Source organism: Watersipora subatra, chromosome 1 (genome assembly GCF_963576615.1).
Source record: "Watersipora subatra chromosome 1, tzWatSuba1.1, whole genome shotgun sequence".
In the NCBI taxonomy this organism is placed as follows: Eukaryota; Metazoa; Bryozoa; class Gymnolaemata; order Cheilostomatida; family Watersiporidae; genus Watersipora; species Watersipora subatra.
In genome coordinates this window covers 36501776-36517218 of record NC_088708.1, presented here as the reverse complement: position 1 = coordinate 36517218, position 15443 = coordinate 36501776, and the positions used below count along the sequence as shown (strand labels likewise).

The 15443-nt window shown below is 36.3% G+C and overlaps 1 protein-coding gene across 4 annotated transcripts in view; it reads right to left on the bottom strand.

Annotated features, from left to right (window-relative positions):
• Window positions 1-15443, bottom strand: part of LOC137392676 (ras GTPase-activating protein-binding protein 2-like) — a 54375-nt gene that overhangs the window by 29815 nt on the left and 9117 nt on the right. For all 4 annotated transcript variants that reach the window (XM_068079027.1, XM_068079028.1, XM_068079026.1 and 1 more), the window contains exons 4-5: window positions 7542-7818; window positions 6785-6990 (exon numbers count right to left, since the gene is read on the bottom strand). In XM_068079027.1, coding sequence (XP_067935128.1) covers window positions 6785-6990; window positions 7542-7818 — 483 coding nt within the window. The remainder of the gene's footprint in view (window positions 1-6784; window positions 6991-7541; window positions 7819-15443) is intronic.

Below are 15443 nucleotides of genomic sequence, written 5' to 3'. Positions count from 1 at the left end.
ACTGAGTTAAGTTTCGCGCAAATTGCCTTTTTCAAGCATATTCGCAGGCTAAGTTATTCGCGGACTAATCTATTCGTGGATGAACACGATCACTCTCTATTAATGGTTAACTCCATTGATAGCAATAGAGTTAACCCATCACATGTGTACACCACGTGTTTAAGTTTCTATTTAGCTTACAATTATGAGTAGATCATGTTAAACTATAAATTTCTTGCTGCGTTCAGAGGTTTTCACGAAAATTCATCGATTTGGAGGCCTTTGATGAACCAACAACTTGTGGTAAGTGATGAGTTTTTTCAAAACCATTTACTAAATTAATAATTGAATTTTACTGCGGTTCTTTGGTAAAATGCAATATTTATTTTTTCCATTCCTACGGCTTCGATATTTGTTTTAGTGTGAGAGAGCCCAATAATCTGCTCGACCCATTTGCAGTAAAGCTAGTAAAGCCAGACTGCGCAACGGTTGGTCATCTACCCCGTGAAATAAGTATTGTAAGCAGCTTTTTCATCCTACACAGAGGCACGATGACTGCAAGGGTGGTGGATGTCATTCCTAAAAGATCACCAATCATTCAGGGAAGTCTTGAAATTTAGGTGGAAGTGACCGCAGTTGCTAACTAGGAGAATATGTTTTTAAAAAGGAACAAGAACGCCTTTACGATCACAAATCCTTGGCCAACTGGCAGAACGTTGCAATAGTAAGCCACGAGGAGAGTTCTGATGATAACTGCCTTACCAGCCATGTAGTAGCGAGAGAATCGACTTTAACATCTACCCAAGACAGTGAAAGCTATATAGAGCTGCTATTACCAAAATAACTAGTCAGAGAGCTTACAAGCTAGTATTTACTTATCAAGAGCATCCGTTTAATCTTATTGCCAGACAACCGCTATATGGGCCAAACTGTTTTTATTTACTTTATTCATTGTTTGTAAAGTTTTATTTGTATTTGAAATATTTTATTTGTACACTCAAGTTTGTAATAAATTATCCGGTAATATATCTATACATAAAAATATCTCTATATACATATCTCTAAAAATCCTTAAAAAAATCTATATATAAAATATGTATATATATATATTCTGAATATATATATATCTACATATGAATATATAATATAATCATGTTTGCTGCAGCGATATCAAGGAGTTGTTGTTGATGAAGGGGTCTAGGTTTACTGGTTGCTTCTCTGCCAACATTCCTGCTTTGGTGAATATTACTACTTGTCTCTAGTTTTTGGAATAGGTTCTGTTTCATTCTCAATCTGCAGTAAACACAAAAGTAAGATTAAGAAGTGTAAAGGAAGTACAAAAACAATAGCTGAAGTATTGAATGAAAGGGATCAGTTTTCAAACAAGAGAATGAACTAACGCAGTTAATTATGGAAAAACGTATCTGCAATGCAAATCGAATACATACCATAATGTCCAGATCAGAATCATTATTGTCATAAAATTCGGTGTTAGAGGTTGATGGAATTGATTTCAACATAAAAACTATTGGAGAGATTTTTGCGATGACGACGCCATGCCGAATAACTTGTGAAAACCTTGAATAATTTTGCAAAGTGTGATGCATTGGCAGTGTGGTTAACTCGAAGCCCTGGCGATGATTTTAAACAAGTTTGGAACTCGGCTACATTTAGTACTTCTGTCTAGAGGCCAGTTTTTAATTTGAGGCAGTAGTTATTCTCCCTTGTGTTTGAAAATAGAACTAATTGTTCGCGGAATTTAATAATTCGCGGAATTGACTGTTCGCAAAATCGCGAATTATTAAATCTATCAAAGATTTTCATATTGTAGGGTACTCGAAATGGATAAAATGTTTCCATATAGCATCTCAAACTGCTAGCGAGATAATTCGTGTACTTAAATATCTATTTTCTCAATTTGGTATACCTAATGTTATCAGGTCTGATAATGGAACTTGTTATGCTAGTTACGAATTTAGAAACCTTGGTGAGAAAAAGGGCTTTATTGTAACTGCTAGTAGCCCACGGTATCCTTGTTCTAATGGTTTAGCAGAAAGTGCTGTGAAAATTGTGAAAGGATTATAGGAGAAATGTGAAGATAAAGATGTGGCTTTGTCTGCATATAGGGCTACACCTTTGTCTTCATGATATAAGCCAAGTGGTCTGATTTTTGGTCGAGCCATTAGATCAAATTTGGGTTTCCATATAAAAGTGATGTAGACTATGAACTGTTTGAGGAAAATGAAGTTGGACGTAAAAAGAAAATTAAAAAGCGTTGGAATCATAGACCTATTAACTATACTAGACTGGGCAATCCAATGCATCACGGCTCAGCATTGTGTCCTACTTAAATAGCCACATTCTTCACGACGTAACGTCAACGCTTTGTTCACTCGCAGCTGGTCAGGCAAGCGATTCATCATTGTTTACATTGAAAGAATGGCAGAGACAGCTTTGTTGCTACATGTAATTTGACATAACTACCAAAGTACACGAGATATTGGTTTAAAATTTTAGATGCAAAGCTTATACACTATGCATTTCCTGCCCTGAAAATTTGTAAACATAAAGTTGAATATTTCATATGTAAAGTGCGAGTAAAAATGTATATTGATCTATTCAAAAAGTATTGCAAAATTATCAATGTTGCCCTATGCTATGGGCTAACATGTCAGATAACTAGGTGTACAAACCGACTGGTCGTCCTTAGTCATGTGTAGCCTGTCACAATATGTCTAGAAAATTGCACCATTGGCAATTTGTTTTCTACGATTTTTCTGATACTGTTTGCATAACACCTAAGACCCAACATTTATGTTCATGGCAGACTGCGATCAGTGTGCCATTTACCGGTGTGTATGCATTTGAAATCAGTTTGTACACCTAGCTATCTGACATGTTAGCCCATAGCATAGGGCAACATTGATAATTTTGCAATACTTTTTGAATAGATCAATACACATTTTTACTCGCACTTTACATATGAAATATTCAACTTTATGTTTACAAATTTTCAGGGCAGGAAATGCATAGTGTATAAGCTTTGCATCTAAAATTTTAAACCAATATCTTGTGTACTTTAGTAGTTATGTCAAATTACATGTAGCAACAAAGCTGTCTCTGCCATTCTTTCAATGTAAACAATGATGACTCGCTTGCCTGACCAGCTGCGAGTGAACAAGGCGTTGACGTTACGTCGTGAAGAATGTGGCTATTTATGTAGGACACCGTGGCTTCGCATTGCCCAGTCTAGTATACAGTCATACTTCAACTTACGAGCTTAATGCGTTCCGAGACTGAGCTCGTATGTCAATTTACTCGCATGTTGGTGCAATTTATTTATATATAGAACAATTAAATATATATTGATTGGTTTCCATACTCTAAAAAAAGCAAATAAAACACTCAAAACAAGATATTGTAACAAAAAGAACATGTTGGTTATTGTCCTTACGTACTACATGCTTTCAAAAAACAACAAATAAAAAATAATGCAAGGAAATGTGATTAATTAAAATGTAAAATTAAACATACAATAGCAGTTAACACTCGCATTTGCCAGGGAGGGAGATATAAGCTATCCTTCGTAACAACATTTGACTTTGATAAATTTGGATTTTATCAAAGTGTTAAAAGACAAACTTAGAAGCAAATCTAAAAGCAAACTTTCATTTTCAACTAAACATAATTAAAATTTTTTCGGCGTTCATAGTTTGAAGTTTCTCGCTGGTTAGCGAAAAATTTTTCCTTTTTATTCGTTTTCACGACTAGCCGGCCGTTTTAAGATAAACCTATGTAGAAACGTTTGCCTTTGTCGCCCTTGCAACATGTTGCGATTAGGACGAACACAGGTGTCGTCACAAATGGTTAATGCACGGCCACTAGCCAGCTTGTCCGAATGTCTATTAAACAGTTTGGATAGATAGCGCCGGCCTTTTCACATAGCATCGTTTCAGTTACGCTGTCACCGGCCAATTTTTTGTCCAATGCCATCAGCAGTCGTGAAGATCGCTGCACCGTTTTAAAACTATGGTTAGTCCTTTTGCGAACAAAATGCCCTGAATATAATCCTTCTGTTTGATAATTATGAATGTATTTCTGTCATATTGCCCAGCTAGCTCAATCACGCATACACATTTCGCATATTTTTCAATATTTTTTCCGTTTAATATCAATTGTTATCATTTGCTTTTTCTTTGTATTATCTTTCATTTTACTGGCAAACTTTCGATCTACGCACAGTATGTTTAATTCACATAATTCTGCGCAGAAAATCGTGCACAAAAAAACACGGTACAACAGTATAACCTGAGCAGTTGAAAAATACAGAGTGATGCTGTTCTCATAAAACACCTCCGGCATACTTGGCAACTGACTCAAGTGCTCGTATCTCAAACATGGCTCGTATGTTAGTGCTAAAACTTGCTTGAAAGCTGGCTCGTATCTCAAGTTTCTCGTAATCTCAAGTATCTCAAGTTGGAGCACTCGTAAGTTGAAGTATTACTGTAGTTAATAGGTCTATGGTTGGAATAGAAAGTAGTTTCAAAGTTAGACGAGTTGAAACCTGGTCAAATGGTTATGTAAAAGCCCCTGCTGATTTAGGTTCAAAAGGTATAGTTTTGAGAACAGATAAATCTCCTAAAGTTACTGGGTTAATGTAGGCATGAGCGAAATACGTAGAAATAGAAAACAATTGTTTTTGTTGAATTCGGATGACGATAATACATTGTCTGAGGGTTCTGACGATAATTGTCTTCTCTTGTATAGTTACTCCTCAAAAGAAAGCAACTCTGAGATAGTAAATAATGCTAATGGTTCATCTGAAAGTAAGGAGCCTATGATTCCGACTTAGAGATCTATGAACAGGGAGAAAAAACACCTGGTGTTGCTGAGCATGTGGAAGAAACTCCTGGTGTCAGTGAACACGAGGAGGAAACTCCTGTTGTTGAGGATAGAAAAGTGCCAGTAAAGATTTGCCTAGAAGGAACTCTAAAAGTGGATTTGTGTCTGTTGGTAGAGAACCTGCTGTGAATAGCTCAGATCGAGTTAGTAAACCACCTCTGACATATGATATGGAGTATTATAAATGAATTCGTTATTGCTACTCCTAGTAGAGATACTAGAAAGAAGAGTAAGGTTGAGGAACCCAAAAAGGAGATCCAACCTGAAACCTCCATTGATAGTAGTTCCTAGCAGAGATGCTAGTAATGTGGAGAGTAATGTTGAGGAACTTAAAGAGGAGGTCCAACCTAAAAGCTCCGTTGAGAGTGTAGAGCAAGAGATAGCAGATAGAAGTGGCAATGACGATCAGCTTGCTGGTTCTGAGCCAGAAGTTGCAGGTAACCCGGTGGCAATGGATGTCGGAGCCTAGAAAGACCGATTGGTACATGGAGAGTGTTAGTGTGGAGGAAGATGAGTTGTTAAATGATTGAATAAAGACGCACAAGTAAACAGAATAATGGGTGAGTAGAAAATTATATATATATATCTGATCTTGGAAACTTGGTAACTATGACTTAACGCTCTTGTGATTATCTAACCTGCTTGACTTGATAACCCTGCTTGATTGGATTTAACATTGCTAACTAAGAGATCATTTGTTCTGCTAATAGTTGTTGCGCTTGGGTGAACCTTGAGTGTATCGAAATTAGAATTTGTATTTGGATTAAGCGTTATGGTCTTGAAAAAAGGCATGTTATATACTCCAAAAGTAACATGTTTAGGAATAGAGAACCGCAGGCTAAATAGACTACTAGAGGTCATGGTTACCGAAACTAATGGATACGGCATAGACAACTGAGAGACACGTGACCCCCTTTGATATGTAGTGACTGGAGACAAAGCTGACGGTCTCTCGTGATCTTGTGTTCACTTTGAGTGGCAAATTGCTCCCTTGAGCAATATAACAGGGACCTACAATGACTTTAGTGTATTTTGTGGTTATGATCTGCAAGATACAATATTACAAGGTACTACGTGGAGAGTTCTTACCTTCGAGACAGATGTGCAACCTAAACGCTAAATTCAACTTGCATGAATTTAATTTACTAAACACATGCTTGAAGGAAGTTTTAGTATGTATTTTAGTAAACTTCAAATTTTTAACAGAAATTTTATCATTTACGTTATCGAATCGTGTTTATGCCGGATAACGGATAACTCGGCATGACAAGTTCAGTGACGTGTATCTTTTAATAACGTATATAATCAGTACACTAATCGCCAAATTTCAAGTTCGAGATAAATCATTGTTGATTTCGTGGGCGGAACAAATTTGCCGAAAACAAGACCAAGAAGCATCGTGTTTAATATATTTTGGCTCACTAACTATTTCAATATAATTGTCCGCGTGAGAAGAATTGGCCTTGATCCCAGATATAGTAATTGAGCCTTATGAAAAAGATTTCTCAATCGGGGCATCGTAATGCGTGGCCGCATCGGTAAAATAATCAGCATGCGCTATTAATAGCTATAGCCGGAATGACAGACATACTTTGAGAAATACATACTTTGAGAAATGAAGAATAAATGTATCTAGATTTAGGTTAAATTAATGTCTATTATAGCCAACTGACACAGATGGCCATGGTACAGATGGTCTCAAACATAAACACTTGTCAAATAATCCGTATGAGTTGACAAAGAGTGTGGAGTGAGAGTGTAGAGCTGGTAGACAGTGTCCCGCGTTCTACAAGGACCTAGTTACTAATTATAAAAACAACAGGCTGAGATCAGTAGCATTACTTTCCATTAACAAAAACTACCAACTTGGGTGTGGCATTTCTTGTCAAACACTGCAACTGACCTTGACAGACTGGTCATGCTGATACTGCTCTGGTAGAACTTTCTGCAGTTCAGTGGGAGACGAAAGAATCGGTTCTTCATGAGAAGCCTCCGGCATTTCACTTGTGACAGGAGCAACCGAAAAACTCTGATGATCTACAGGAGAGCCATAGTCAGAATTCTCCTCATCGTTCTTCACAATATCTGATGTTGGACCATTCTCTTGAGCTGAAATGAAGTTATTCCATCCGAGGAGACAATAACAACAAACAACAAAAAACTTCAGGTTTCACAAAATTTCTTGTTAATGTAAAATCTTGGGTTTCTCCGTTCATAAAATGACTTCCCTTTCATGTAAAATTTTGCAACAAGATTCACATATGTAGAATAGGAAGTGGCATTTATCGGCGCTAGAAAATGTTTTTTAAAGCAGATTATCCTACTCGAGCACAGAAAGTAGATTTGCTGACTACTCAATATTTTGCTGACTATTTCGAATATATATAATTTGCTTAAATATATTGGGAATATATTTAACTGCAGGCAGAAAATAGACAGAACTAACCAGAAACTTAATTAGAATAGCCAAAGGAAGATCACATACTTATTCAATACATGTACACATTTCTTTGATTTTTTTGTAGATCTAGGCAGTTGAACCAGTGACAACTTGTAATAGCAAATACAGGGGCTGATTCCATTCCAACATTAACACTTCTTAAGCAACAGGTACTTCCTCCATAGCTTAAATAAAGAAAATAAGCTTATCTAAGATTTACCAGCCTCGATCGAGTTTTGAGGTTCAACTTCATCGTCATAATCGTGAAAGATCTCGTCCTGATACCTAAATATGTCATTGCTCACGTAGTACTGCTTTGGAGTCTTGAGAGCCAGTACAAACGTTTGCATGAACCTGCGCATTGGACCTCCCTGATTGGACAGTTCCCCAGTCACTTGAACAACAACTCCATTGCTAATTGTCGCCTGGCTGTCCACCTGTCGAATCTTGGTGTGACAATCTTTAAAGTTCAACTCCTGAATCCGCTTGTGAATTTCCTGGAAGATGCATCACTCTAGTGACACCAGGCAATCCAAAAGATGAAGTATCATCACTCTAGTGACACTAGGCAATCCATAAGATGCAGTATTATCACTCTAGTGACACCAGACAATCCATAAGATGCAGTAGCATCACTCTAGTGACACCAGGCAATCCATAAGACGCAGTATCATCACTCTAGTGACACCAGGCAATCCATAAGATGCAGTAGCATCACTCTAGTGACACCAGGCAATCCATAAGATGCAGTAGCATCACTCTAGTGACACCAGGCAATCCAGAAGATGCAATAGCATCACTCTAGTGACACCAGGCAATCCATAAGATGCAATAGCATCACTCTAGTGACACCAGGCAATCCATAAGACACAGTATTATCACTCTAGTGACACCAGGCAATCCATAAGACACAGTATTATCACTGTAGTGACACCAGGCAATCCATAAGACGCAGTATCATCACTCTAGTGACACCGGCAATCCATAAGATGCAGTAGCATCACTCTAGTGACATCAGGCAATCCATAAGATGCAATAGCATCACTCTAGTGACACCAGGCAATCCATAAGACACAGTATTATCACTCTAGTGACACCAGGCAATCCATAAGACGCAGTATTATCACTCTAGTGACACCAGGCAATCCATAAGACGCAGTATTATCACTCTAGTGACACCAAGCAATCCATAAGACGCAGTATTATCACTCTAGTGACACCAGGCAATCCATAAGACACAGTATTATCACTCTAGTGACACCAGGCAATCCATAAGACGCAGTATTATCACTCTAGTGACACCAGGCAATCCATAAGACGCAGTATTATCACTCTAGTGACACCAGGCAATCCATAAGATGCAGTAGCATCACTCTAGTGACACCAGGCAATCCATAAGATGCAGTATTATCACTCTAGTGACACCAGGCAATCCATAAGACGCAGTATTATCACTGTAGTGACACCAGGCAATCCATAAGACGCAGTATTATCACTCTAGTGACACCAGGCAATCCATAAGACGCAGTATTATCACTCTAGTGACACCAGGCAATCCATAAGACGCAGTATTATCACTCTAGTGACACCAGGCAATCCATAAGACGCAGTATTATTACTCTAGTGACACCAGGCAATCCATAAGCTCATTCTTAAGTACTATTATTATGTAGCCAATTTTTTGCACTTGAGTTAAGAAATTGTGTAAACACTAGTTGAAACTATTTGGTTTTCTATGATAGTTTGTCACTGCAGGTTCAGCGCTAACATTTAAACCTATGTTACAAAAGTGCAGAGCATATACATATTTTACTTGTGGTCAACAGACAATACAGCACATTAATTTAATCTAAATACATATTTCTCAAAGTTTTGTCGTCTGTTTTCTGACATCTATCCTTCAGTATGTCCAGCTATAGCTATTAGAATTATGGAATCAAAATTCCGTGTTCTGATAAATTTGAACCCATGAAGATTGTGTCTCAAAGTTTTTTAATCACAAGCTTTACCACTGAGCTATGCAAGGCATATTTATAAAAGACATCACATAGGCTACCGTATAGCGTATGCATACACTAAATGACATATTATTTTTAACTATGAATTCAATTACCTCGATGAAACACGAAGCTTTTATGTGTTTTTGTGAACTTCTATTTCCGGCTTTTCAAAAGGTTCAACTGCTAAATCACGGAGAATGTCAATATTTTTCACGCGGACAATTGTATTATCTCGAGTAGGAAGGGCCTCTACATTCTCTCACCATTTGGCCAGACAATGACGGTAAAATATCTCATTTTTACCATTGTCGAAAGGTACTAGTATCGCCGTATTCCAAGTTTTGATGAATAGCTTCTGGTGGAACAGTAACCTTTTTTATACACACACGCTTCTATGCAAGAAGTGTTATTATTAAGTCAACATATTCAGGATTTTTATTTTGGTTTCGTATTAATTGTATCATTACCGAATTGCCTCTGATTGCAATCGTAGCAAAACAGATTTAATTTAGATATCACTTGCTAATTATTTCACATTTACAGTTAAACCATTTTATAGTTTTATTTTTTTGAATTTATTTGACCTTCACAAAACCTTTTCCTCATGATATGAAGTTTGAAAATTGCAGTTGTTTGACAAAGTTTGAAAACCTTAACAGTTGTTTTTATTCTCTCTTAATTTATTTCAACAACACAAAACACTTTTCTCATATGTAGTTTGAAATTTAGAATGGCAAATGTCGTTATATATGTATGTTAAATACAAATCAATTTTCTGTTTAAAAACTTTTTTATTTCCTGAGCAATGCCGGGTAGTACAGCTAGGTTAAATATATAAATCTCCAAGTTTGTGTGTGTATGTGTGTGTATGTGTGTGTGTATGTATGTGTGTGTGTATATGTGTGTATGTGTATGTATGTGTGCGTTTGCGTGTGTGTATGCGTGCGTTTGCGTGTGTCTATGCGTGCGTTTGCGTGTGTGTATGCGTGTGTGTGTGTTTCGGTTTGTCGAGCTATAGCTATTAAAATTTAGGAATTAATCATCCGTTTCATTGTTTCACATTCATTTCAACTATCTTACCAATTTAGCTACGCAAGATGCATTGGATTCTGAGGCGGTATATGTTGCTATGTAGGTGGAAATATGCTCATATGGACATACCGCTCTGCATGGCGCAGCGCGTAATAAGCACACAGCTCTGTGCAACGCGTAATAAGCACACTGTCTGACAAATTTGAACTAAGACAAAAATTTCGATGAACTCGTATGGTGAAATAAAATTTGTAATGTGATGTAAAAAAATCATCATGTTCCACATCGTAAGGTGAAAAAATTGTATATCGGATCAGGGTAGTTGTATCTTGAAGGTGCTCTCTAAATTTTAAATAAAAGTTAACATTCTGTCCGACTTTTATTACCGGGGCATTCATCTAGTACATAGTAGTTCCCATACTATGAAAAACCACCCAAAAACAAGATATTACGAAGGAAAACCGTGTTTTCAAAGATGTGGTTGCGTCAAAAAAGCCGATCAAATGAAGTTAAGGCTAACAAAAGGGTAAACCATCAGCTACAATTTGATGTCATTTTTGTCTTTGTAGACTAACCCTGTTCAGAGATATAAATGTTTGAATAAGGGCATCTTTTAAATTCATTAATTCATGACGTAACAAGTGATACATGTGAAAAGAGTCCATGAGCGATAAATATAAGACCTCTTCATTAGCTAATCATCAGCACAATTTTTTTATATAGGTCATACTAAATGTTATCGCTCGTAAAACAGGTTGTCTGTGATTTCGAAGATTCTCGTTGTTAGGGATTTTACTCTATTACGTTAGTTACGCGCATCGACTAGTAGTAGAGTCTAGTAGCTATGTGCATCGACATTTAATTTACTGATTTACTGCACTGACACAATTTATTGACGAACAACAAAATTGTAACAATGCTCTGTTCATCAAAGGTGACTCAAAGTTTTCTGACTGTCATGTGATTAAAGATTGGGGCAGACAGGTTATGATTAAAGCTGACAGGCGTCAACAGCGTTATGCTGCAGAGGAATATAAGAGAATGGAGGTAAATTTATCTTTAATTTTGAGTATCCTAGACATATATTCTAAACTAACGGTAATAATTTTAGAACTCATGAATACATTTACTAATAAGTAAAATTATAACCTTTTGCTGTTACAAATCATGGTTTCATAAATTTTTAATCGTTTCACAACTTTTTATCCTTTCACCTAGCTATAATACTTGCTTAACATTTTCTTTGGCAGTTTTAGCTAGTAAATTAGATTTATGATTAGAATTTATGTTCAATTTTCACTTGTAGAATGTGCGAAAAATCGATTGATCAATGCTCATCTTCAACTCTTAGAAACGAAGCTTCGAATTGTTGGCTTGGCGTAGTTATGGTTTTGTTAAACATCCATTCATTAAAAATTACGCGCTATCTATCTAACACTCAAATTGAAAGCTTTCAGTAGATACGCGTTAGAACGACATATATATAAATGACATTTATTACATCTGTTTTATTATTACAGGATGTTTATGTGGTTCACTAGCAGAGCAGTTTTTTTGGTATGGAAACTGCCATAAATCGGAAAGACAGACACGAATGTGTGCTGCACAAATCATGACGTTTTGTTTGAGTTTACTGCAGTAGATTAATTTGTCCTACTATATGAGCTGAAACTATGTGAGTGGCAACAACTTGGATGGATGTTTTTGATAAAAACTTTATGCTGCGATGAAAATTTGTTGGCTTGTAAAAATTGTATAAGTATTATTGTTGAAGACAATGCAAAACATGATTTGCAGAACATATCAAATACATCATAGCCGCATTGCCAATTATGCTGAAATCTTGTTTAATAGATGAATTTATGAAGTGTAATCGGAGCTGTATTGACAGGAACTTTTGCATAGCTCGACTCAATTATAACGGATTAAATGATAAAAGCTCAAGAGTTTATGCTGCACGATACTAAGTGAAAACAGGTGAGTCTACAAACCGCCAACCAGTTGCAACAATGGCTTTATTAACCCTTAGCCAGAATCGGTGTGGTAATTGATTTCAACGAAATCGACTTTGTTTTGCATTCACTATTTCAGTTAACTCATAAAACCATTTGTTTTGTACTTGAATCAACTAATCGAATGTGAGCAGAAAATATTTTTCTACAAATTGGTGCTAACAATGACTAGATAACGTTGACTATACATGATTTTTTGGGATGCAGTTGATTTTGCCATATAATCGAACATATTCTTTTCAAAGATGGTGGCGCGCTTATTTTATTTAGTAGCAAGTTTCCAGTGTGGGTAGCAACTGAGAACTTAGCTGATACAAAGGTCGTGATGAAATAAGTTAACTCGACCCCCTAACTACCATACACTGGTAGAATCGTAGTCGGTACTCAAATGTTTACACAGCATTTAGAAGAAACTAATATGACAAATTTGTAATTTCCTTTATTTGAGGTGTTTGAGACATGATAATGCATCTGTAGCTAGATTTAAAATCTTATCCTAACGATCATGAGCAAATACAAAATAAAATATATGCCAATAAAGCCGCATAGGGCTAGACTTTCATCGCAAGAGCCGATGTGAATACGAGAGATAGAGGCATGTTGTTTCAGTATAATATACATCATTTTGGGCAAGTCTGGGCATGTTTTTTGGGCCTGAGCGTTTTTACCGCAATCAATTTGTGTCGATTTTAGTCTTCAAATACCTTGACAATGAGATCGCCTAAAACAACATGTCAACTGATAAACAAAAATCAACTTTCTGTTAAAATTAACTAAAATTTGACGCAATCACATCTTTAATTGGTCTGATTTAGTATCGACTCTCACCAAGCAACAAATGCCTACTTAGTAGTTATGATCGGCAATGAAATTTAATGGCGTTATGTACACTATATGTACAGTACTGTATGGAGTTCTAGCTTTCTGTCTGTTATGTACAGTACTGTATGGAGTTCTAACTCTCTGTCTGTTATGTACAGTACTGTATGGAGTTCTAACTTTCTGTCTGTCATGTACAGTACTGTATAGAGTTCTAACTTTCTGTCTGTTATGTACAGTACTGTATGGAGTTCTAACTCTCTGTCTGTTATGTACAGTACTGTATGGAGTTCTAACTTTCTGTCTGTCATGTACAGTACTGTATGGAGTTCTAACTCTCTGTCTGTTATGTACAGTACTGTATGGAGTTCTAACTTTCTGTCTGTCATGTACAGTACTGTATGGAGTTCTAACTCTCTGTCTGTTATGTACAGTACTGTATGGAGTTCTAACTTTCTGTCTGTCATGTACAGTACTGTATAGAGTTCTAACTTTCTGTCTGTTATGTACAGTACTGTATGGAGTTCTAACTCTCTGTCTGTTATGTACAGTACTGTATGGAGTTCTAACTTTCTGTCTGTCATGTACAGTACTGTATGGAGTTCTAACTTTCTGTCTGTTATGTACAGTACTGTATGGAGTTCTAACTTTCTGTCTGTTATATACAGTACTGTATGGAGTTCTAACTTTCTGTCTGTTATATACAGTACTGTATGGAGTTCTAACATTCTGTCTGTTATGTACAGTACTGTATGGAGTTCTAACTTTCGAGACAGACGTTGTGGCTACCAGCGTTGCGAGAAAGACTTGACAGCAATGCATTCGGTACATCAGACTTTAGTGAGGCTATGCAACAAACTCGGAATTTAATTGAAATCAATTTAGCTTACCAAAAACACACTTAAAGCTAAATTTAATCTTTATTAAACTTAAAGAATAGAGAAAGTATTATATTATGATGCTTTATTATGTATCTTGAGATGTTGGCTGATGTTCTAAAAAAAGAATCAAGGAGATTGACCCACCAGAAGCTGAGATATAGCCAGCCAAACACAGGTCTACCTAATAACGAATCAGAGGAAAAACCCTTCGAAAATCCCGAGAATTGAGACGTATGAAATCAACTTATTGGACATGTGCCGGAGTTGTGCACCCTGACCGCCGTTACGTATACTGATTGTTTTAGGCTACGAGATGTGAAACGTTTCTCGCGATAGTAAATAATTTGCAGACTAGCTCTGGTTTCTCAGGAAAACCAGGCAAACATTGTGTGGTAAAGGCAGTTGCCCACAACTCCTTGCCATGATTTTTCAAAACAGAAAAGCAGATTTTGACTACTGTGCCTCAAATTTTAACTCGATCTCCACGGATCTGCTCCGAAGATCCTCTGTTCAGCGAACGGCGCGTGTATAGTCTATATTATACGATATCCGTGATTTGCAGTTTGTTTACAATAAGAAATGGGAATGTGAATTTTTGTTCATTCACCATCTTTCTACTGTGTACCTACTGCAGCATTCAGTTGATTTTCATGATTATCGTCACTATTAACAGACTGTAAGTTCACTACAGCCATAATTTTAAAAAGAATAACTTGAACGTGCTGCTCTTGCTGTAAGAAAAGAAAATCGATAACTTTTGATTTGATTCTTCTACTTATCTATTATCTTATCTGTGATTATTTTTTATGATTAATTTAAAAAATTATTTTTTATGATTAATATAATAATCATAATGCATATTATACAAAATAATAATATAACTGTATAGAATAAATTATGTAATTAATATAATTTGTAGAAAATTCCAAATGATTGCCGAGATTGATGATTGATTTAATTGATTCCATTTATTAGCTATAAATAAAAAAAATCTGAACAGCCCTAAAGATGAGTCTGAATAGAGAAGCTAAGTGGGAGAACAACAAAATTGAACTGACCTAGCAAGATAGCGAAATGTTGCGAAATAATAGATGTGTGTAATTATTTCATGCTAAAACTAATCTACACGTCAGAGGGACTGGTTCGGAATTTTCAGAGCAATGATTGTTAGGCCCAGTTTGATCGTTCTATACTTCCAGGAATTAAACCAATTAAAACGTCGTGATTGTTATAGGAGAGCGCATTAGTTGGCTTAATTGACCAATGGCACACAAGTCGATTTCATACGTCATATATTGATGCTAATATGAGGATTACCAAAACACTTAAGTCTTTTTGGTAAACCTGTGTTTGGCTGCCTATATCTCAGCTTCTGGTT